This window comes from Carex rostrata, chromosome 5 (assembly GCF_964058835.1).
Source record: "Carex rostrata chromosome 5, lpCarRost1.2, whole genome shotgun sequence".
NCBI classification, from domain to species: Eukaryota; Viridiplantae; Streptophyta; class Magnoliopsida; order Poales; family Cyperaceae; genus Carex; species Carex rostrata.
The window spans coordinates 4,138,149-4,155,030 of record NC_135922.1 but is presented as its reverse complement, the minus strand read 5'-3'; the positions used below and the strand labels follow the sequence as shown (position 1 = coordinate 4,155,030).

The 16,882-nt window shown below is 33.2% G+C and overlaps 2 protein-coding genes and 1 pseudogene across 8 annotated transcripts in view; 2 read left to right on the top strand and 1 right to left on the bottom strand.

Annotated features, from left to right (window-relative positions):
- The window catches only part of LOC144554683 (putative disease resistance protein RGA1), a 62,617-nt gene that overhangs the window by 6,694 nt on the left and 39,041 nt on the right, over positions 1 to 16,882 (top strand). For 2 of the 4 annotated variants that reach the window (XR_013511706.1, XR_013511704.1), the window contains exon 5: positions 23 to 344. The exons of the other annotated variants lie outside the window; for them this stretch is intronic. The gene's annotated coding sequence lies outside the window, so the exon portion shown is untranslated. Of the gene's footprint in view, positions 1 to 22; positions 345 to 16,882 lie in introns of those variants that run through there. 4 annotated transcript variants of the gene reach the window in all.
- LOC144554684 (putative disease resistance protein RGA4) overlaps positions 1 to 16,882 on the top strand; it is a 58,373-nt gene that overhangs the window by 40,311 nt on the left and 1,180 nt on the right. The window contains exons 4-6 of one of the 4 annotated variants that reach the window (XM_078302999.1): positions 14,568 to 15,079; positions 16,127 to 16,197; positions 16,286 to 16,370. The exons of the other annotated variants lie outside the window; for them this stretch is intronic. Coding sequence (XP_078159125.1) covers positions 14,568 to 15,079; positions 16,127 to 16,197; positions 16,286 to 16,289 — 587 coding nt within the window. The 3' untranslated portion in view covers positions 16,290 to 16,370. The remainder of the gene's footprint in view (positions 1 to 14,567; positions 15,080 to 16,126; positions 16,198 to 16,285; positions 16,371 to 16,882) is intronic. 4 annotated transcript variants of the gene reach the window in all.
- On the bottom strand, positions 1,494 to 2,926 carry LOC144554374 (pectinesterase pseudogene; annotated as a pseudogene).

The window sequence follows — 16,882 nt, the reverse complement described above, 5'->3', positions numbered from 1 at the left end:
TGAAACAGTTTCTGTTTACCAGCAAGTTTATCAGTAGGTGTACCAGAAAAGGCTCCAGCATGCAGCCTCTACTTCTTGCGTACTGCACAAAGACAGCAGCGGCACCAAGAGCAGCAGCATAAGCAATTTTCCAACACTCTTTGTCTATGTCTCTCCTGCCTGGTTCTGTCGGTGTGCAGTGAACTGAAGTCCTCTTGCACACAAAATTAATTTTCTTTCTCCATTCTCTTTCACTTTTTTACTTTTATGTGCTTTGAACTGAAGCACTGTGTGCTTTCCAACAGTCTTGGGCCTTTCCATGTTTCCTTGCTTAGCGTATGTGGGAACTGCAGTGTACTTGTCTTCTTCCCCTTTAATTAATGCAGTGTTTCCTCTTTCTATATCTCTTGACACGATTTTTTTGTTATGCTCTGTCTGTGGTCTGCTTTTTTCTTTTGGTGAAAACTCTATTTGTTACTAGCAGTTCAAAAGTTGGAAGGGAATTGCACTCCTGTCTTGTCTCTCCCTTGGTACCGTTTCATTTTCCAATAATAAACATATGAAAATATGTGAAATTCAATAAATGTAAACTATGGCATTGATTTTGTTAGGTTTTATCCGTTACCAAGTTTTCCCAAAAAGAAAAACAAAAACAGAGAGATACCTGTGGGCTTTGTTTGTGATTGTGTTCTTTTTTTTCCTTTCATTTGAGTGCATGTATATCTAAACTGTGAGGTGGAAAGGAAGCAGTGGGAAATTCAGGTTGAGGTCCAATTCGATGTCCTCCCCAGCCCTTCTGGCCCAAATTTGGGAGTCCAACCGGCCCATAAAAGGCCCAACACTGTCTCAAAAAGCTATATTTTAGGCCGTGTTGTGATTTTTCTTTACGTACATGGTGCTTTTAGACCTGTTTGGGCTTCACGCAATTGAAGGCCCAATTGCCAATTAGGAGTTTAAATGGATGCAGACGGAGCAAATTTTGTGTGGTGGCTTAATTGCCCAATTCCTACATAAATTATATGCTAAAAGTCTTATTTAATGAATGCTCAATTGGTATACAGAATATTGTCAGTTAACTCAACATATCAGTAGGATTTGCTCAGGGTTATACAGCAAAGCGTTCAATATATAGGCATCAGACTCAAATCAGTCTGATGTCCGGTCAGAACAGTTGGATTCGCTTTTTGACCTGGACATTATGTTACAATATTCGTGTGAATCGGATGCGCACATATCATAAAGCGAATCAGACAGTTTCGAATAGGTATTGAACCGATTTGAGTCCGATGCCCATCAGACCCGCTCTGCTTCTATTTTCATATTATTTATCGTTGGAGTGTTATATTTTACCTTAAATATAAATCCCCCTAGTCAATCCAAAATATTTACCATTGTCGTCACTTCTTTTTTCTTTTCAAATTTAAAAGGTGTAGTTGTTGGTACACTATTTGAGTTCCTCTGTGATACAAATTCTTCATATATTCCTATCTAGAATCGTCAACATTTCAGCAAAATTTCAATTTGAAAGCATCTTATATTTATTTCAAATATCCCAATGTTTACACCATCATTAACATTAATTTTTTTCTCAAAAATAAACATCATAATAAAAATTACAATTATTCCATTAATTAATTCAATCCGATCATGAATGGAACATTTGTCATACTGATCCACTGGTCCCCTTCAATAAAAGAAGACAGTGAACTGATCCGCCTCCTTTGCACTGGTAATCACCCGATAACCCGGCCACGTAACCCGCTTTGCGGTGCTCGACCCAGGACCTTTGTTCAAGTACTCCCCATAATATAATGTGCTAAGTGCGAATGTACCATTCCACGGCAACCAACCCGAAGGATCAATCAGACTGTCAAGATAAGACTGCATGAACACAGTATGAGAATATTCCTTCCATGGCCGACCTAGATAGTCTTGACACTTGATACATTTCCCGCCAGGTCAGAGGCGGCGCTTACTTTACACTTTTGGATTGAAATATCGGTGTTTTGGTTCGGGTCCTCTCTACCCTGAGCTGTAAAGATGTTGCTCTGGTTCGGGTTAGGTTTTCGTGCGTACATATTACAGTTTTGGAACATGACTGCTGCGTTACCAAAGATAAAGTCAATTGTTCCGTAAATATCGCATTCCGGGAAAAATTGGCGGAGGGAGTGAGTGTAAAGAGTGGCTTGATACCCAACAAAGCTGCATCTGTAGAAAACTGAGAGATCGGAGCCAACTCTTATGGCTGATGCTTGCTCGGACCGGCCGAGTTCTCGACCATTAAGTCTCTTGCGATGAACCCGTTACCAACTACAGCTGTTACATTTGAGCAGTACAAAATTGGTCAATTTTTGAAAAAAAAAAAATTAGTGAAATATTACTGTTATTTTTATTGAAAAACAAATGCAGGACAGAAAAATAAAAAGTTTAACATGTGTGTGTATGTCTGGACAGCATTCAAGGGATTAGATTGCCCCCCACACGGTTTTACTTTAGTATAATATAATAATACCTCGATGCCATTGTATACTATTTATTGCATGTGCTCTCTACCTGGGGACCGGTTAGGTCATCAAATACAACTTGAACTCCTATCAAAAATAAATTACTTAATTTTTACCAACTTTAAAAATATGATGAATAACCTAAACATGTAAAAAAAATCATCTGTGGATGGGGATGTAACAAAATCACACTTTGATATATAGGATGTCTCAAGGTATGACACAGTATGTGTGTTGGTTATATGTTGTAGTTTGTATGTTTTTTACGTGCTGTGATTATTTAAAAAATTAATACAACACAGTACGGTACATGGTCACACAAATATTGTGTGACTTGAGCATTTAGATTTTAATCTAGTGATGAATTTTGAATCGAACATAATATGTACGTATTGACGGTGCAATTAACATGATGTGACTATTTATATACAGTAACTTTCCATCGCAATTTAAACATGACACAGTCCATAATTCAAGTCAAAACATAGTAGGTATTCAAATATATATGCATGATTCCTACTTAGTATATATTATATTAATTAAGAAAAATTGAAATGGATATGGAACAGACGTCGGTAGATGAGGTGAGATGTGGTGTCTTATCCATCACAGAGTCACTATCATATACAAACTGGAATCAATTCTGCTGCTTTTTCGAATCTAACCGTTTAAATTTGTTGAGATTTGTGCATAAAAAAGTTTCTTTATAGAGATACGTGAATATAAAATTTTAAACGGTTAGATTCAGAAAAGTAGCAAGCTGTTTTTTTATAAGAAAAGCAGCAGATTCATATCCTATACAGAACATAGATCCGTCAGATACGCACTATTTATTCATTTGACTATATTAAATGAAGACGTTAGCTCGTATCAAGCAAAACCCCACCGACTCTACTCTTTCTTGTTACTATGCAATTTTACCGTTTGATCAAATTAATTAAATTGTAGTTCATTTTTTTTATATGAACCGTCTTATAGTTTTCCAAATAAAACCATCCGGTTTTTTTAACTTTTCTTTTTTAAGATGGGAATCATTAGTTCTTGAAATAACCGTTCAGTTAAAACCAAATTAAAATTTAATTTATTAGGTTTTCAAAACTCGTACTGACTAATCAAATTAAACTTATCAATCAAATAACAACTGAATAAAAAATATACGAAGTAAATTTTGATTTGTTTAATTGAACTTCAATAAGAGAGATTAAGCCAAATCAATGTATAAAAAATCTGTAATTAAAAAAATTCATCCTAACTGAACCATTCAAAAATTCAACCAAATTGAACCATGCATATTTAACCCAAAATTTGTCGGTTAGTTTGAAAATCAAATAAACCGAATCCAATAAATTAACAACTTTATGAATCATAGGACAAGGCAAATTGTACTAGATTTTCCTTAATTTGTTATTATTTTTCTGCGCAAAATTGTACTAATTAAATTTTTAGTTTGTGGAAGTGCAATGCACAAGATTGAGCAATAAATAAATATTGGATTTGTCATTTTTAAGCGTGATGCACACTAACACTGGATACATCTCTGTCCTCACCACGTGAGTCTCTGAACAAAATATTATCCTTATTTTTTATTCTATAAGTATTATTTGTTTATAAAAGGAGGATATCATGTTCAAATGATTAACTCCATGCACTATTCACTGTAAATTTACCTCAAAATTTTTATTCCAAACAAAGGTATAAAATGAGCACGAAGGCTCCTCTATATATCCCTATTAAGACCTGATTACATCAGTACTATTTTGTGCTAATGAAAATAAATTATGCAGGCACAGAATCTATCAATTTGAATAAGAGTACAAAATATGTTATTGGCTCAATATATATTTATAGGCCGAGCGCAAAAATCTCTGGTTTTGCTTTTATTTTTTCGTTTTTTCTTGTGTACTATTGTGAAGGGATTCAGTTGTAATATTTTATATACTAGTAAGAAACTATGTAACTGATTTATCGTGATTAATGATAATACCTATACTCTTAAACAAACAAACAAAAAATTGGTATTTACATTAAAGAAATTTTGCTCATTAAACATAATTTGTTTTTGGCACCATGAGACATATTTACTAATTATAGAGCACCAAGTTTCTTTAGCGGCGCATTAATAATTTGAAATTTCACTTTTGTTAGTATAAAAAAAGAGGAATTATAATATAAGGGGAATACTAAAGAAAACAATTTAAGTTTATCTTTATGAATGCAAATGGATTTTTTTTTTTTTTTCGGGGGGGGGGGGAGTGGGCGGGGGGAGAGAGATGATATAAATCTTGTCGGTGGATTAAAAGCCAATTCCACCTTTCAGAATGTACTATATACATGTCAAAGTGATAAAAAGCATATCACATGACATTCAAAAAGTTTCATAATAATTAAGGATATGATTTTCAATCTTGTTTGGTGTTTAAAATTATATTTAATGAATTTAGTTTTCTTAAATTTGCTATAAATATAGCATATCACATGATACTCAAAAGTTGCATAATACTTAAGGAGATGATTTTTTGTTGTTGTTTAAATTTAAATAAGTTACATTTTTTAAGTAGAAACAGGGGATGATTTTAATAGTGGATATAATTATATTTTGAGAAATCATCGGGTATCCCGAGCCAGCATACTTGAGCGCGTCTCCCAAGTAGTTTAATAGAAAAAACTTTCAATGTTGTCTAAGTTTCATTTTCAGCGCTAATATCAAAACATTTAAAGCTATGTTTATAATATTTTACAATGCCACTCGCAAGTATGTAAACCTCTGTCTGAAAGCATTAAAATTCTAAATCTACGTAGTTTTAACTCCTAACTACTTTTGTCTTCAAGCCAAAAACGGAAAGATTCCTTTCATTCACTCTTTTTTATTTTTTCTCTGATTATTATAATTTATTTTTCCAACGATCCATGATAAATTTTACGAATCTTAAAATACGAACATTTTCTATTCGATTTTATCTTTTCAATAAGATCCATGAAGAAATATTTTTGAGTAATTTTAAAGTCATTTGTTTTTTTTTTTTAAATAAAACTCATGAGCACTTTAAATTTTGAAGTTTTTAAATCTTAGTCTATAACCATTAAAATTTTCAAGGCATTGTACATGAGGTTTATATGCTTTGTAAATGCAGTGCTATTGTTGAGGTTTATATGCTTTGAAATGTTATTGTTGAGGTTTTAATTCTTTGTACATGAGATTTATATGTTTTATTCTAGAGATTTAAAATGTTATTAATGAGGTTTATATGCTTTTACAAGAGGTTTATATGTTTGTAAACAGAGGTTTAAATTATTTTGAAGCAAAATTTAAAAAAAAAAAACTAAAAGTCACAGATTTAAAGTGGTTAAAAAAATTACGACACAAATATAACTCGAAAGTTATTATTCATGGATCTCATTTAAAAGATAAAATTGGATTATAAAACGTTCATATTTTTAGATTTTCGCAAAATTCATCATGAATCGTCAAGAAAATTGATGAGAATGATCAGAGAAGAAAAAAAAAAGTGGATGAAAGAAATCTTTCTATTTTTAGCTTGAAAACAAAAGTAGTTTAGTTAGGAGTTAAAACTATACAGATTTAGAATTTTAATGCTTGTAGACAGAGGTTTAAATGCTTACGAGTAGCATTGTAAAATGTTATAAACGGAGCTTTAAATGTTTTGATATTAGCGCTGGAAATGGAAGTTAGATGATATTAAAAGTTTTTTCAGTTAAACTAATTATCATGAGTTGGCGCATTTAATGGGACAAAATAAAGTTGTTGTTTCTTTTTCCGGGGATCACGGATCTAATCTAATAGTGGAAAACATACCATGACCAAAGTTGCACAATTAGTCTAGAAACTATACATGACATGTATATATATGGATATATTAATATATAGGGTAATTATAATTTCCCCCACCTATCCATCCCCCATTTCATCCCCCAACTAACTTTATATTTTAACTATAACTATAACTACTATTTCTAACAACATTTATTTCTTTCCTCTTTCTCCCTTTCTCTTCCACCTCTATTTTCCTCTTCCACCTCCATTTTCCTCTTTCACCTCCACCTCCTTCTCCCACCTCCTTCCTCCACCTCCGCCTCTCCCAACCTCCCTCTCCACCTCCGCCTCCCACCTCCCTCTCTCACCTTCGCCTCCTACACCTCACCTCACCTCCGCATCCCATCTCCTCCGCCTCTATTTTTCCATCGATAAGCTCCCCTCCCTCTCCCACCTCCCACCTCCCACCCTCTCCCACCTCGAAATGGTAAATACAATAAGCTCCCTCCCTCTTACACTTTCGCCTCGATTTTTTCTCTCTACGCCTATTGCTCCCGCTCCAGTGAACGTTTTGCCGGAGATCATCCGTCACTCCATCCCAATCAAGTACGCCTCTGCCAGGAATGAATACTTCAACGTGTATGAATGAATACTTCATTGTGTATGAATGAATACTAGAGCACGTCTCTACTGGGTCAGATCTATCACTGTCGATCGTATCAAAATAATTTTGTATATGTATATGCAATTAATTCCTTTCATGTTTATATTCCCCTTTCTCATGAAGTAGCAAGTTTTGCAAAGAACAAAGCTTTATTAATAGTGAATTAGGCAACTGCGTATTAAATAGATGACATAAAAACAAATTTTGAAAAAAAAATAGAGATATATAAATGAATACTTGATGTCTTAGAGATGAATACTTCAATGTGTATAAATGAATACTTGCGTGACAAGATATTAATACTTGTGCAACGGACAACTCGAAAGTATGTCATCAAGGATCTCATTTGCAAGATAAAAATATGTAGAAAACATTCATGGTTTTAGATTTGCAAAATTCTTCACAGATCGTCAGAAATATTGGTTAGATTGAACGGAGAAAAAAAAACCCACCTCTAAAAACGTGTAAAAGATAAATGAGTGATGTTCCAGTTTTTATATTTGCACTTACACGACGAGAATTAATACTTTCTCGATAAGAGATGAATACTTGTGCAACGGACAACTCGAAAGTATGTCATCATGGATCTCATTTGAAAGATAAAATTGTGTAGAAAGCGTTCGTGGTTTTAGATTTGCAAAATTCCTCATAGATCGTCAGAAATATTGGTTAGATTGAACGGAGAAAAAAAATCACCTCTAAAAACGTGTAAAAGATGGATGAGTAATGTGTCCAGTTTTTATATTTACACTTGTACGACGAGGATGAATACTTTCTCGATATGGATGAATACTTGTACAACGGACAACTTAAAAGTATATCATCATGGATCTCATTTTAAAGATAAAATTATGTCAAAAATATTCGTGGTTTTAGATTTGCAAAATTCCTCACTGATTGTCAGAAATATTGATTAGATTGAACGAAGAAGAAAAAATCCCACCTCTAAAAAAGTGTCCAGTTTTTTTTTTAAAATACTTGATATATTAGGTGTGAATACTTTATGTGTTATAGATTAATACTTGATGCATTATAGATGAATACTTGCGCGCGCCAGTTATAAAATCTTTCAAATATTATGTGGTCCCAAAATAGTAAGTGGTCCCCCTAGGTAGTTAGTAGTTATTGAAGTAGTTAATGTCTGGGGGATGAAATGGGGGATTGTTACAGGGGGATAGCTAGATGCTCCCTAATATATAACATTTGACAATATATGAAATAGACATGAAGACATTTATTCTTTGGACAGAATCACATGCCAAGACACAATAGAGGCATGGCACAAGATTAATAAAAACATCGGTTTTTAAACCTTCTTAATAGATAGTAAAAAATTTCTAAAATATATAAAATATAATCTCAAAGCACATTTTAATATATATTGAGTATATAACGGTTTGGATCAACTATTTGGACTTTAAAAATTAGAAAACTAAATCATTTGTTTCACAAGTTAGGAAAAAACGTTCTGAACTTAGCCAACTTATATATATATATATATATAAACTTATATTTCTGTCTTCATATCAATCCCCAAAGATAGTAGGGACCATATATAAACTCACTAAATTATTAGAGCATCCTCAATTCTATAATTCAGAAGATAATTTAGAAAATTAAAATTAGAGCTGAACAAGTTACGGTAATATAATTTTATTTTATAAGAAGCTAAGGTGTGTAAATATTAATGAAAATTATAAAATATAAAATATTATGTTGTTAATTTTTAATTTATATAGAAGAAAAAAGAATTCACTCTTCATTTTTTTCACAAAAAAAATATGACCAATTTAAAATAAATTATTTTTTGTCTTTGAAATTTCAAAGAATTTTAAATTTCCTCATCTTTATAAAAAAACGATAGTTTTGAAGTAGGTCAAACATGTTAGAAAGATTTTATAGCAAGATAATTTTTTTGCCTATAGAAAATATGATAAAAGAAGAGAGAAATAGAAAGAGTATTTGTGATTCTTCATCAGTAGAAAGATCAGTAAGAAAATCACCGATAAAAAAAAATATATTTCAATATCAAAATCAGTAGAGAAGACACTGATCCTAATTCAGTTATTTTTTTGTTTTTAATTTTCTCTATTAAAATAAATAACGTTTTTAAGAAAATAGATAGTCTTTCTGTTTAGCTCTATCTGTTTTCTTAAAAACATTCTATATTTTAATAGACTAGCAAAAGTTATACGCGCAAATCTGATTTTTTTAGCAAAAGTTATGGTTGTTTAAAGTTTTTTCAACAACTGAACTTTGAAAATTCATAACTAATTGTAAAAAAATTCAAATAAATTGAAATTTGTGTCAATTCTATGTATTTTTTAATTCTCTATATGCTGGTGTAATCATTTTTTCAGTTTGGTCCCTATATTAGTCTAAACTTGCTAATTTACCAGAAGATGTCAAATTTAATGTTTTTAGTGCATTGCACTATACCAGTGGCCTTTGCTTAGTGCTTAATTACTGAGTTTGGACTTGGTACCAGACCAGAGACAATCTAGGGTTCTTTGCGCCGCTATAGCGTGCTATTTAGAACCTTATTTTTGTCATACAAGAAAATTTTTATTTACAAAATTATTTAAATCAAAATATTAAGATCTCTAAAAAAAATAGTATTAAATTATTTACAAAAGAGTATTATGATTGGTTATTATAAAGAACCGATCTTAATTCCTTGTTTTTTTTTTTTGCAGAACCAATATTTTTTTTTTCAGAATTAGGATTGATTAATTAGAAAAAATCGATCCTAAAAGTGTTAGGATCGGTTATTATAAATAACCGATCCTGATTTTTTTTTTTTTCATAACCAATATTTTTTCTGCAGAATTAGGATCGGTTCTTGGTAAAAACCGATCTTAATAGTATTAGGATCGGTTATTATAAAGAACCGATCCTAATAGTGCATACATTATGATCGGTTCTTTATATCCGATCCTAATAGTATTATGATCAGTTTTTTTCGAAGAACCGAACCTAATGTATGCACTATTAGGATTGGTTCTTTAAAATAAACGATACTAATGCTATTATGATCGGTTTTTACCAAGAATCGATTCTAATTAGCATAGTATTAGGATCTGTTCACTTAAAAAGCCGATTTGAATAGTTTTTAGGATTAATTTTTTTAAAAAAACCGATTCAGATAGGTATTAGTATCGGTTATTTCATATAGCCGATCCAGATAGGCCGATACTAATTCCAGTTTTTCCACTAGTGACTTACTAATTTCATTAAAAACAAAAAGCTGAAGAGGGACACCTGTCTTATAAAAAAATATATATATATATATAAATGAGATCCAAAGTTTCTGCATACTATGGAAATGCTTTCTCCATAGTATGAAAATAACATCGCTACCATTTATACTGCTAACAGAGTATGAAAATGCTTTCCCCATAGTATGCAAACTTGGCCGAGTCAGATCGAAACCGGCCGAGTTAGAATGGAATCGGACAACACCAATCTGACTTTTGACTGAGTTACGCAAAAGCTTATTCAGAGTTAAAATGGGTTAAACAGTGGAGACTCGGCCTAATCAAGCGAGTCTTAACCGATATATTCTAACTAGTGGGGCGATTCTCTCTCAGCTGAGCCGATTCTGTCTTTTTTTTTATGTCAATTTGGGTTTATCGGAAAGAAGCGTGGTTGATTTGGGAAAAAAGTGTGAAAGAACCTGTGTACAAGTGTATTTAGTAATAGAAAAATCATTTGGTTCATAGTTAACCAGGAGCCACAAAACAATTTAGATGGGAGATGGGGGCCACTTCTAAGACTTAATGACATATTTTGGCCGGCCACCACATTTCTTGTCCTCTCCAATTCGGTCTTTATTGGATCCATCCATTTCCATAGTTTTTGACATTTTTACTTTTGCTTTTGAATTATTGTTTATTTTTTATACCTCCTTTTTATTTCGTTTTTTCCATTATTTTTCTTCTATACATTTATTATTTTTAATAATCAAAATTATCTATTGACATCTTTTTTTTCTTTTTTTAGTACAAAACATACTTTTGCAAAAAAATCTGAGTTTCAGATCCGATTCAGCCGATTCCAATTCCACAGTTAGTTGATGATTCAGATTTCGACTCCGATTTTACAAGCTACATTTCATATGACCCGTTTCATAATCGTTGACACCTATATTATTACCCACATTCAATAGTGCTATATATGAAGCCTGCTACTCCTGTGATGTTGACAACTGCTTTGGTGTATAATTATTTTTGACAACTTAGACAACTTTTATTTATCAAATAGATTAATTTTGTCGATAGTATTTGTTAATTATTTTGTTTGTAAAACAAATTATTTTATTTTAATAATAAATAATTGACAGGTCAAAAAAATCAAGAAAAAATGAAAAATGTATAATAAACAGACACAAGTGAAATGTGCTCTGCTGACTTGAATTTTTAAGGGGCAGACCCACGTTGAAATGTGCTTCATGTGTAGTAACATAATTTTCCAAATTGAGAATGAATTATTTTGCATTTTCAGTAATTTAATTATTTAACAAGGGATTTCCAATAATGTGCAACGTATAACTCTCTGGAAGGAAATTGGTACAATAATTTGCAATGTTAATTTAAAAATTATGGCTGGTAATGGGAAACAGAGATTGATGAGATTGAGAGGAAGGGGGTCAAATCGTTGGAACAAGACAGGTGATAGAAAAATAATTAAATGTTAGTTTGGAAACACGGAACACTAAAAGAAGGGTTAATAACAAAATAAATCATGGACTAATTAAAAGTGGGAAGGTGAGGAATTGTGGAATTCTCAACTTTGGATGTTGCTGTCTTAGTATTATAAGCTGAAGACGTGCTAAGATGGGCTACAACTATATATATTTATTTCTACTGGTAGCTGCTACCAGTATTTCTCAAAAAAAAAAAACTATATATATTTATTTAATGGAGTTGACTCTCAATTTTGTCCAACACTCCCTTAATTAATTAGATTTTATACCTTCTCTCATTGGATTATTTCATATCAAAACAAGAGAAAAGAAGAGAAGAGAAGAGACTTTGCAATTGGAGATCGATCATCGACATGGGTTCTCTAGGCGGAGTGATTTCCAACCTTCTCTCTTTGGGCTCCAAATTGCTGCCAGCTGTTGTCACATCTGCACAAGATCTGTCTTCTTCCTTGTCTCCCTCAGTAGATCAAAACCACCAAATTGAGTCTGAATTGAAGAAATTGATGAGGATGCTGGAGCGGATCAACGCCACACTGTACGATGCAGAGCAGAGGGAGATCACAGACTCGGCAGTCAAGCTCTGGTTGAAGGAGCTGAAAGGTGTTGTGTATCGTGCAGAGGATGTACTGGATGAGTACCACTATGAAGTCTTACGGGCACAAGTTGAGGCAAGAGATGCTTTTCCACCAGATTCTAAAAAAAAGAAGCTAATTCAGGTAACTTATTTAAATACTTTTTACCCAAGAGTCTTACTATCAGGTTCAGGTAGAACCATATAGAACAAGGTACCAGCTGGATAAGTGGATATGTCATTAGTCCATAAAAATCACATTAGAAACTGCAAATATGCAGCACAGACATGTACAATATAACTATTTTTATCTGTGTAAATGGGCAGTCATACACTCTCAAGGTAATTATGGACTTTCCAGGTTCCATCTGGCATGCTCGATCAAATTCAGCAAATAAGAAGCAGCTTTGACGAGATTTCGAAGGATCGAATAGCACTTCAATTGTCAGAGGGAGATGGGCCCAGGCGTTGCAACAACGAATTGCAAATAGCTCAAACTAGCCACCTTGTAGATCAGTCGGATATCTTTGGTCGAGAGAATGATAAGGAGAAATTGATTGATTTGTTGTCCTCTGAATGTGATGGTGTTTCGGTGGTGACAATTGTTGGCATGGGGGGCATTGGAAAAACAACCCTTGCACAACTTGCTTATAATGATCAAAGAATCCAACAAAGGTTTGATAAATTTGGGTGGATCTGCGTATCAGAGGATTTTAATGTTGAAAGGCTCACCAAGGAATCATTCGAGTCTATTACAGAAAACGAGTGTGACATGTCAAATTTGAGTGTTTTGCAAAAGAAAATTCAGAATGAGATAAGTGGGAAAAGGGTACTTTTGGTCCTTGATGATGTATGGAATGAGAACAAAGATCTTTGGGCTTTATTTCGGGTTCCTTTTATGTCAGCAGCATTTGCAAAAATCCTAGTTACTACAAGGAACGATCATGTCGGGCAAATAATGCAAACAGAGACAACATTGAACCTTGGCTATTTGTCAGCCGAACAGTGTTGGCCATTGTTCGAACATTATGCATTTGGTGGAGTAAAACAAAATAAGGACCCAAAGTTGGTAGAAATTGGGAAGCAAATCATGAGCAAGTGTGGAATGTTGCCCTTGGCTGTGAAGTCAATTGCTAGCCTTTTGAGACACGAAGGTGAAGAACAGAATTGGAGAGATATATTAGAAAATGAGCTATGGGAGTCTGATGTTAAGAGAGAGATAATTTCACCTCTTCAAATAAGCTATGCACGCCTTCCCACATACTTAAAGTCTTGTTTTCTCTATTGTTCCATGTTTCCTAAAAATTATGAATACTATGTAGAAGAGTTGGTGAAATTATGGATATCCCAGGGTTTTATTGTGTCCAAAGGTAACAAGACAGCAGAAAATATTGGCTTTGAATATGCACTACAGCTGTGTCAGAGGTCCCTTTTTGAAAGAGCGGACAAATACAGGGGGAAAATGGTAAAGTTTAAGTTGCATGATATTGTTCATGATTTAGCACGAATTAATTCGGAAAATAGTTGCTATTCGATTGAAATCGGTAAGGTCCCGATTTTTGCTGATGTACTATACCATTTGTATATAGCTATTTTTGGGAATCTAATAGATCCTATTATCCTTGGCAAGTTCAATGATCTGCGCACACTCATTACATGCTCTTGTTTTAAAATCTTAAACAATACTATTGATCTTTCAATGGCACCAAAATTGAGAGCTCTAAATATATATGGATCTTTCGATGGCTTCAAAATCTTTGACAATAGTGAATTAGAATCTCTTTCTTCCATTGGTAATTTGAAACATCTTCGTTATCTTTCACTTAAATTTTTGTACTTCGAAACGCTTCCAGAGTGCATTTGCTCCCTTTACAGTTTGCAAAATTTAACTCTTTATAGAAATTGTAATCTCAAAGAACTGCCAAAAAAAATAGGAAATCTAATGAGCCTAGAAGAGCTAATAATTCTTGATTGTCGGGATTTCGCTATGTTGCCTGATTCCCTTTGTCAACTTAAGGCCTTGAGGAAACTCGATCTTTTAATTGGCAAACTTAAAGTGCTTCCTAGTGACATTGGGAGCCTTACAAATCTTCAAACTCTGAAAATTCATGGTACTCGTTTGAGTTATTTACCACCTAGCGGGAGCAAATTTGTAGGAATTCAATCGCTAAAGGTAAAGCTCAAATGTGAGACAATACGATGGTTAAAGGATTTTCCCGATTTGGGAGGTGCTCTTTGTCTATATAATTTGAATTATATTTCCAATTTAATGGATGTCCAATGTGCTAACCTTGTGAGTATGCATAACTTGAAGGAGTTGATAATATCTTGGAGAGGGTGTAGTTATTGGGGCGAAGAAGATAGTGTATTAGAGTTGACCATTAAAGATGATGAGAAATTAGTTGTTGAAGATCAAAGTTGTTTTCCGATGATGGCTAGTCTCCAGCCTCACCCTAATCTGAGAAAGCTAAAAATATATGGTTATGGTGGCAATACATTTCCAGAATGGATTGTCAGCCTATGCAAACTAAAGTCTTTGAATATTAGTTGGTGTGATAGTTTGCAATTCTTGAAAGCAGAGTCGCTGCCATTAGCACTTGAAAACTTGACAATTTATAGATGTGATCAGCTAGTATCTATATCGGGAATGGAAAAGCTGAAATCCTTGGTCCAATTTTGCATTAATGATTGTGAGAAGCTGTGCTCAATTTTGGGACCTTCTCATGAAATGTCAATGAGTGCACAGGAGGGTTCACATTGGAGCTCATGGTTGGGGTTGACAAACCTTGCGGATGAGTGGCATCCTGTAGAACCTTGCAAAGTTGAGGTTAATAAGTGTGGAGGGTTAGAGCAGTGGTGCTTGCAACATGGAATAGAATGCGAGGTATGTCCTAGACTCCTAGTTCCTATTATTTATAACAGTTATCCAAATCTGTTAAAATAGTGAAAATAAAACATTTCAATTAGGAATTTAAAATGGCCAAGATTCCTCAATCTCAGTAAAGGTTTTTTTTTATCATTCACTAAGATTTCTTTATTTAAATTTTCAACACTTTTAGAAACTCTTAAAAATACTGATTGCATCTCTCCCTAAAGCATACACTATGCATCGAACGTCGAGGAGGCGGGGTGTTACTGTTCCTCCCTACAGTAACACCCCATTGAACTTTAACATATTATAATATTTAAGAGTGAGTCTATGGTACTATGCATATTACGATTTGGCACTGTGCTACGGCTCTATATTCGAGTTTTCAAATCCTAACGGTCGATCCGAACCGTTCATCTTGTTCTCCATATTAATATGTGTTTGGAGACCAAATTTTACATTTTTTGAAATTTATTTACTATTTTTTTAGATTTATTGAAAATCACTGTTTTTGGATGGTCCAGAATTTTCAGATCAAGTGATTTTCTAAATATCTAAAAAAATAGTAAAAAAATTTCAAAAAATGTAAAATTTGGTCTCCAAACACATATTAATATGGAGAAAAAGATGAACGATTCGGATCGACCGTTAGGATTTGAAAACTTGAATATAGAGCCGTAGCACGATAACAACCCGTGATATGCATAGTACCATATACTCACTCAATATTTAAATATATAGTTCAATTTTACAGTTTTTATTTTGTATTTTTGTAATTTTAACAAAGAATATAGTAAGATAAAGTTTCTATTCATCAGAAGGACTAGTGATTATTGTCTCATTGGTTGCAGTCCTGTGAAGACCGTCTCATGGGCTATGGTATATAGTTCATGGGAATGGTGCTCTTGCAATAAAGCATTACTGGATTCACTACAAGGTACTTTCTATTATTTAATTTGCTATCTTGCCATTAGATATTTGATACAATTACCTTAACTATTATTTGAGTGTATTTCTCTCTTGGATTTTTGATTTGAATCTGAAAATTAATGCGGATCACAGATTTTAGGCTTAACATTTACATTCAGGAGATCTGATTCGCCATTTTCTCTAGGAAGGAAGGGTAATAAAATGTATGTAATAATTGTGATATCCATTTGCTTGTTGTAATAAAATTTGTCATATTGTCCTTAATGATAAGTTGTATGCTGGTAAATGTAGGTAAGTGATGTGCTGCTGGTAGAGCTTCTACAGAAAGACGACTCGCCGTATCTGAAGAGCTTGGCAGGCCCTGCCCTGGTGGACTGTAAGACTAATAAATTTATTTTTCTTTTATTTTATTTCCAAAAGTAGCTTTCATTGTGTTGATAGTCCTTAGAGGTTGGTTCAATACATAATGTGTAGTTCATACTATATACTAAGGAATATTGATTGCTTCATAAATCAGAAACATACAAAACTGGAACCCACAAAAATTGAGGCACAAAGTTTAAATTTTAACAGTAGTGATTGGTGTTAGAGGTAAATTCAAATAAAGGAATAAGTAATTTTTTCAGTTGAAACTGAACGAATTGAGCTTTCCGAAATCAGAGTTAGGTCATGTGAAAATAATACTTTGTTCTGTTCATGAACCAGATTTCTCATTTTTCTTGTACCAGTATATCGAAATCTTTGCTGTTACTTAATTCTTTTGTTTTTGTTGTCAATACCCTAGGTCTCTCTTTCTCTCTACATATTTTTTTTGAAAAACTCTTTATCTATGTCTCGCCTGCGTGGCTCTGCGTGCATTGGATTAAAGTCCTCCTGCACACATAAATT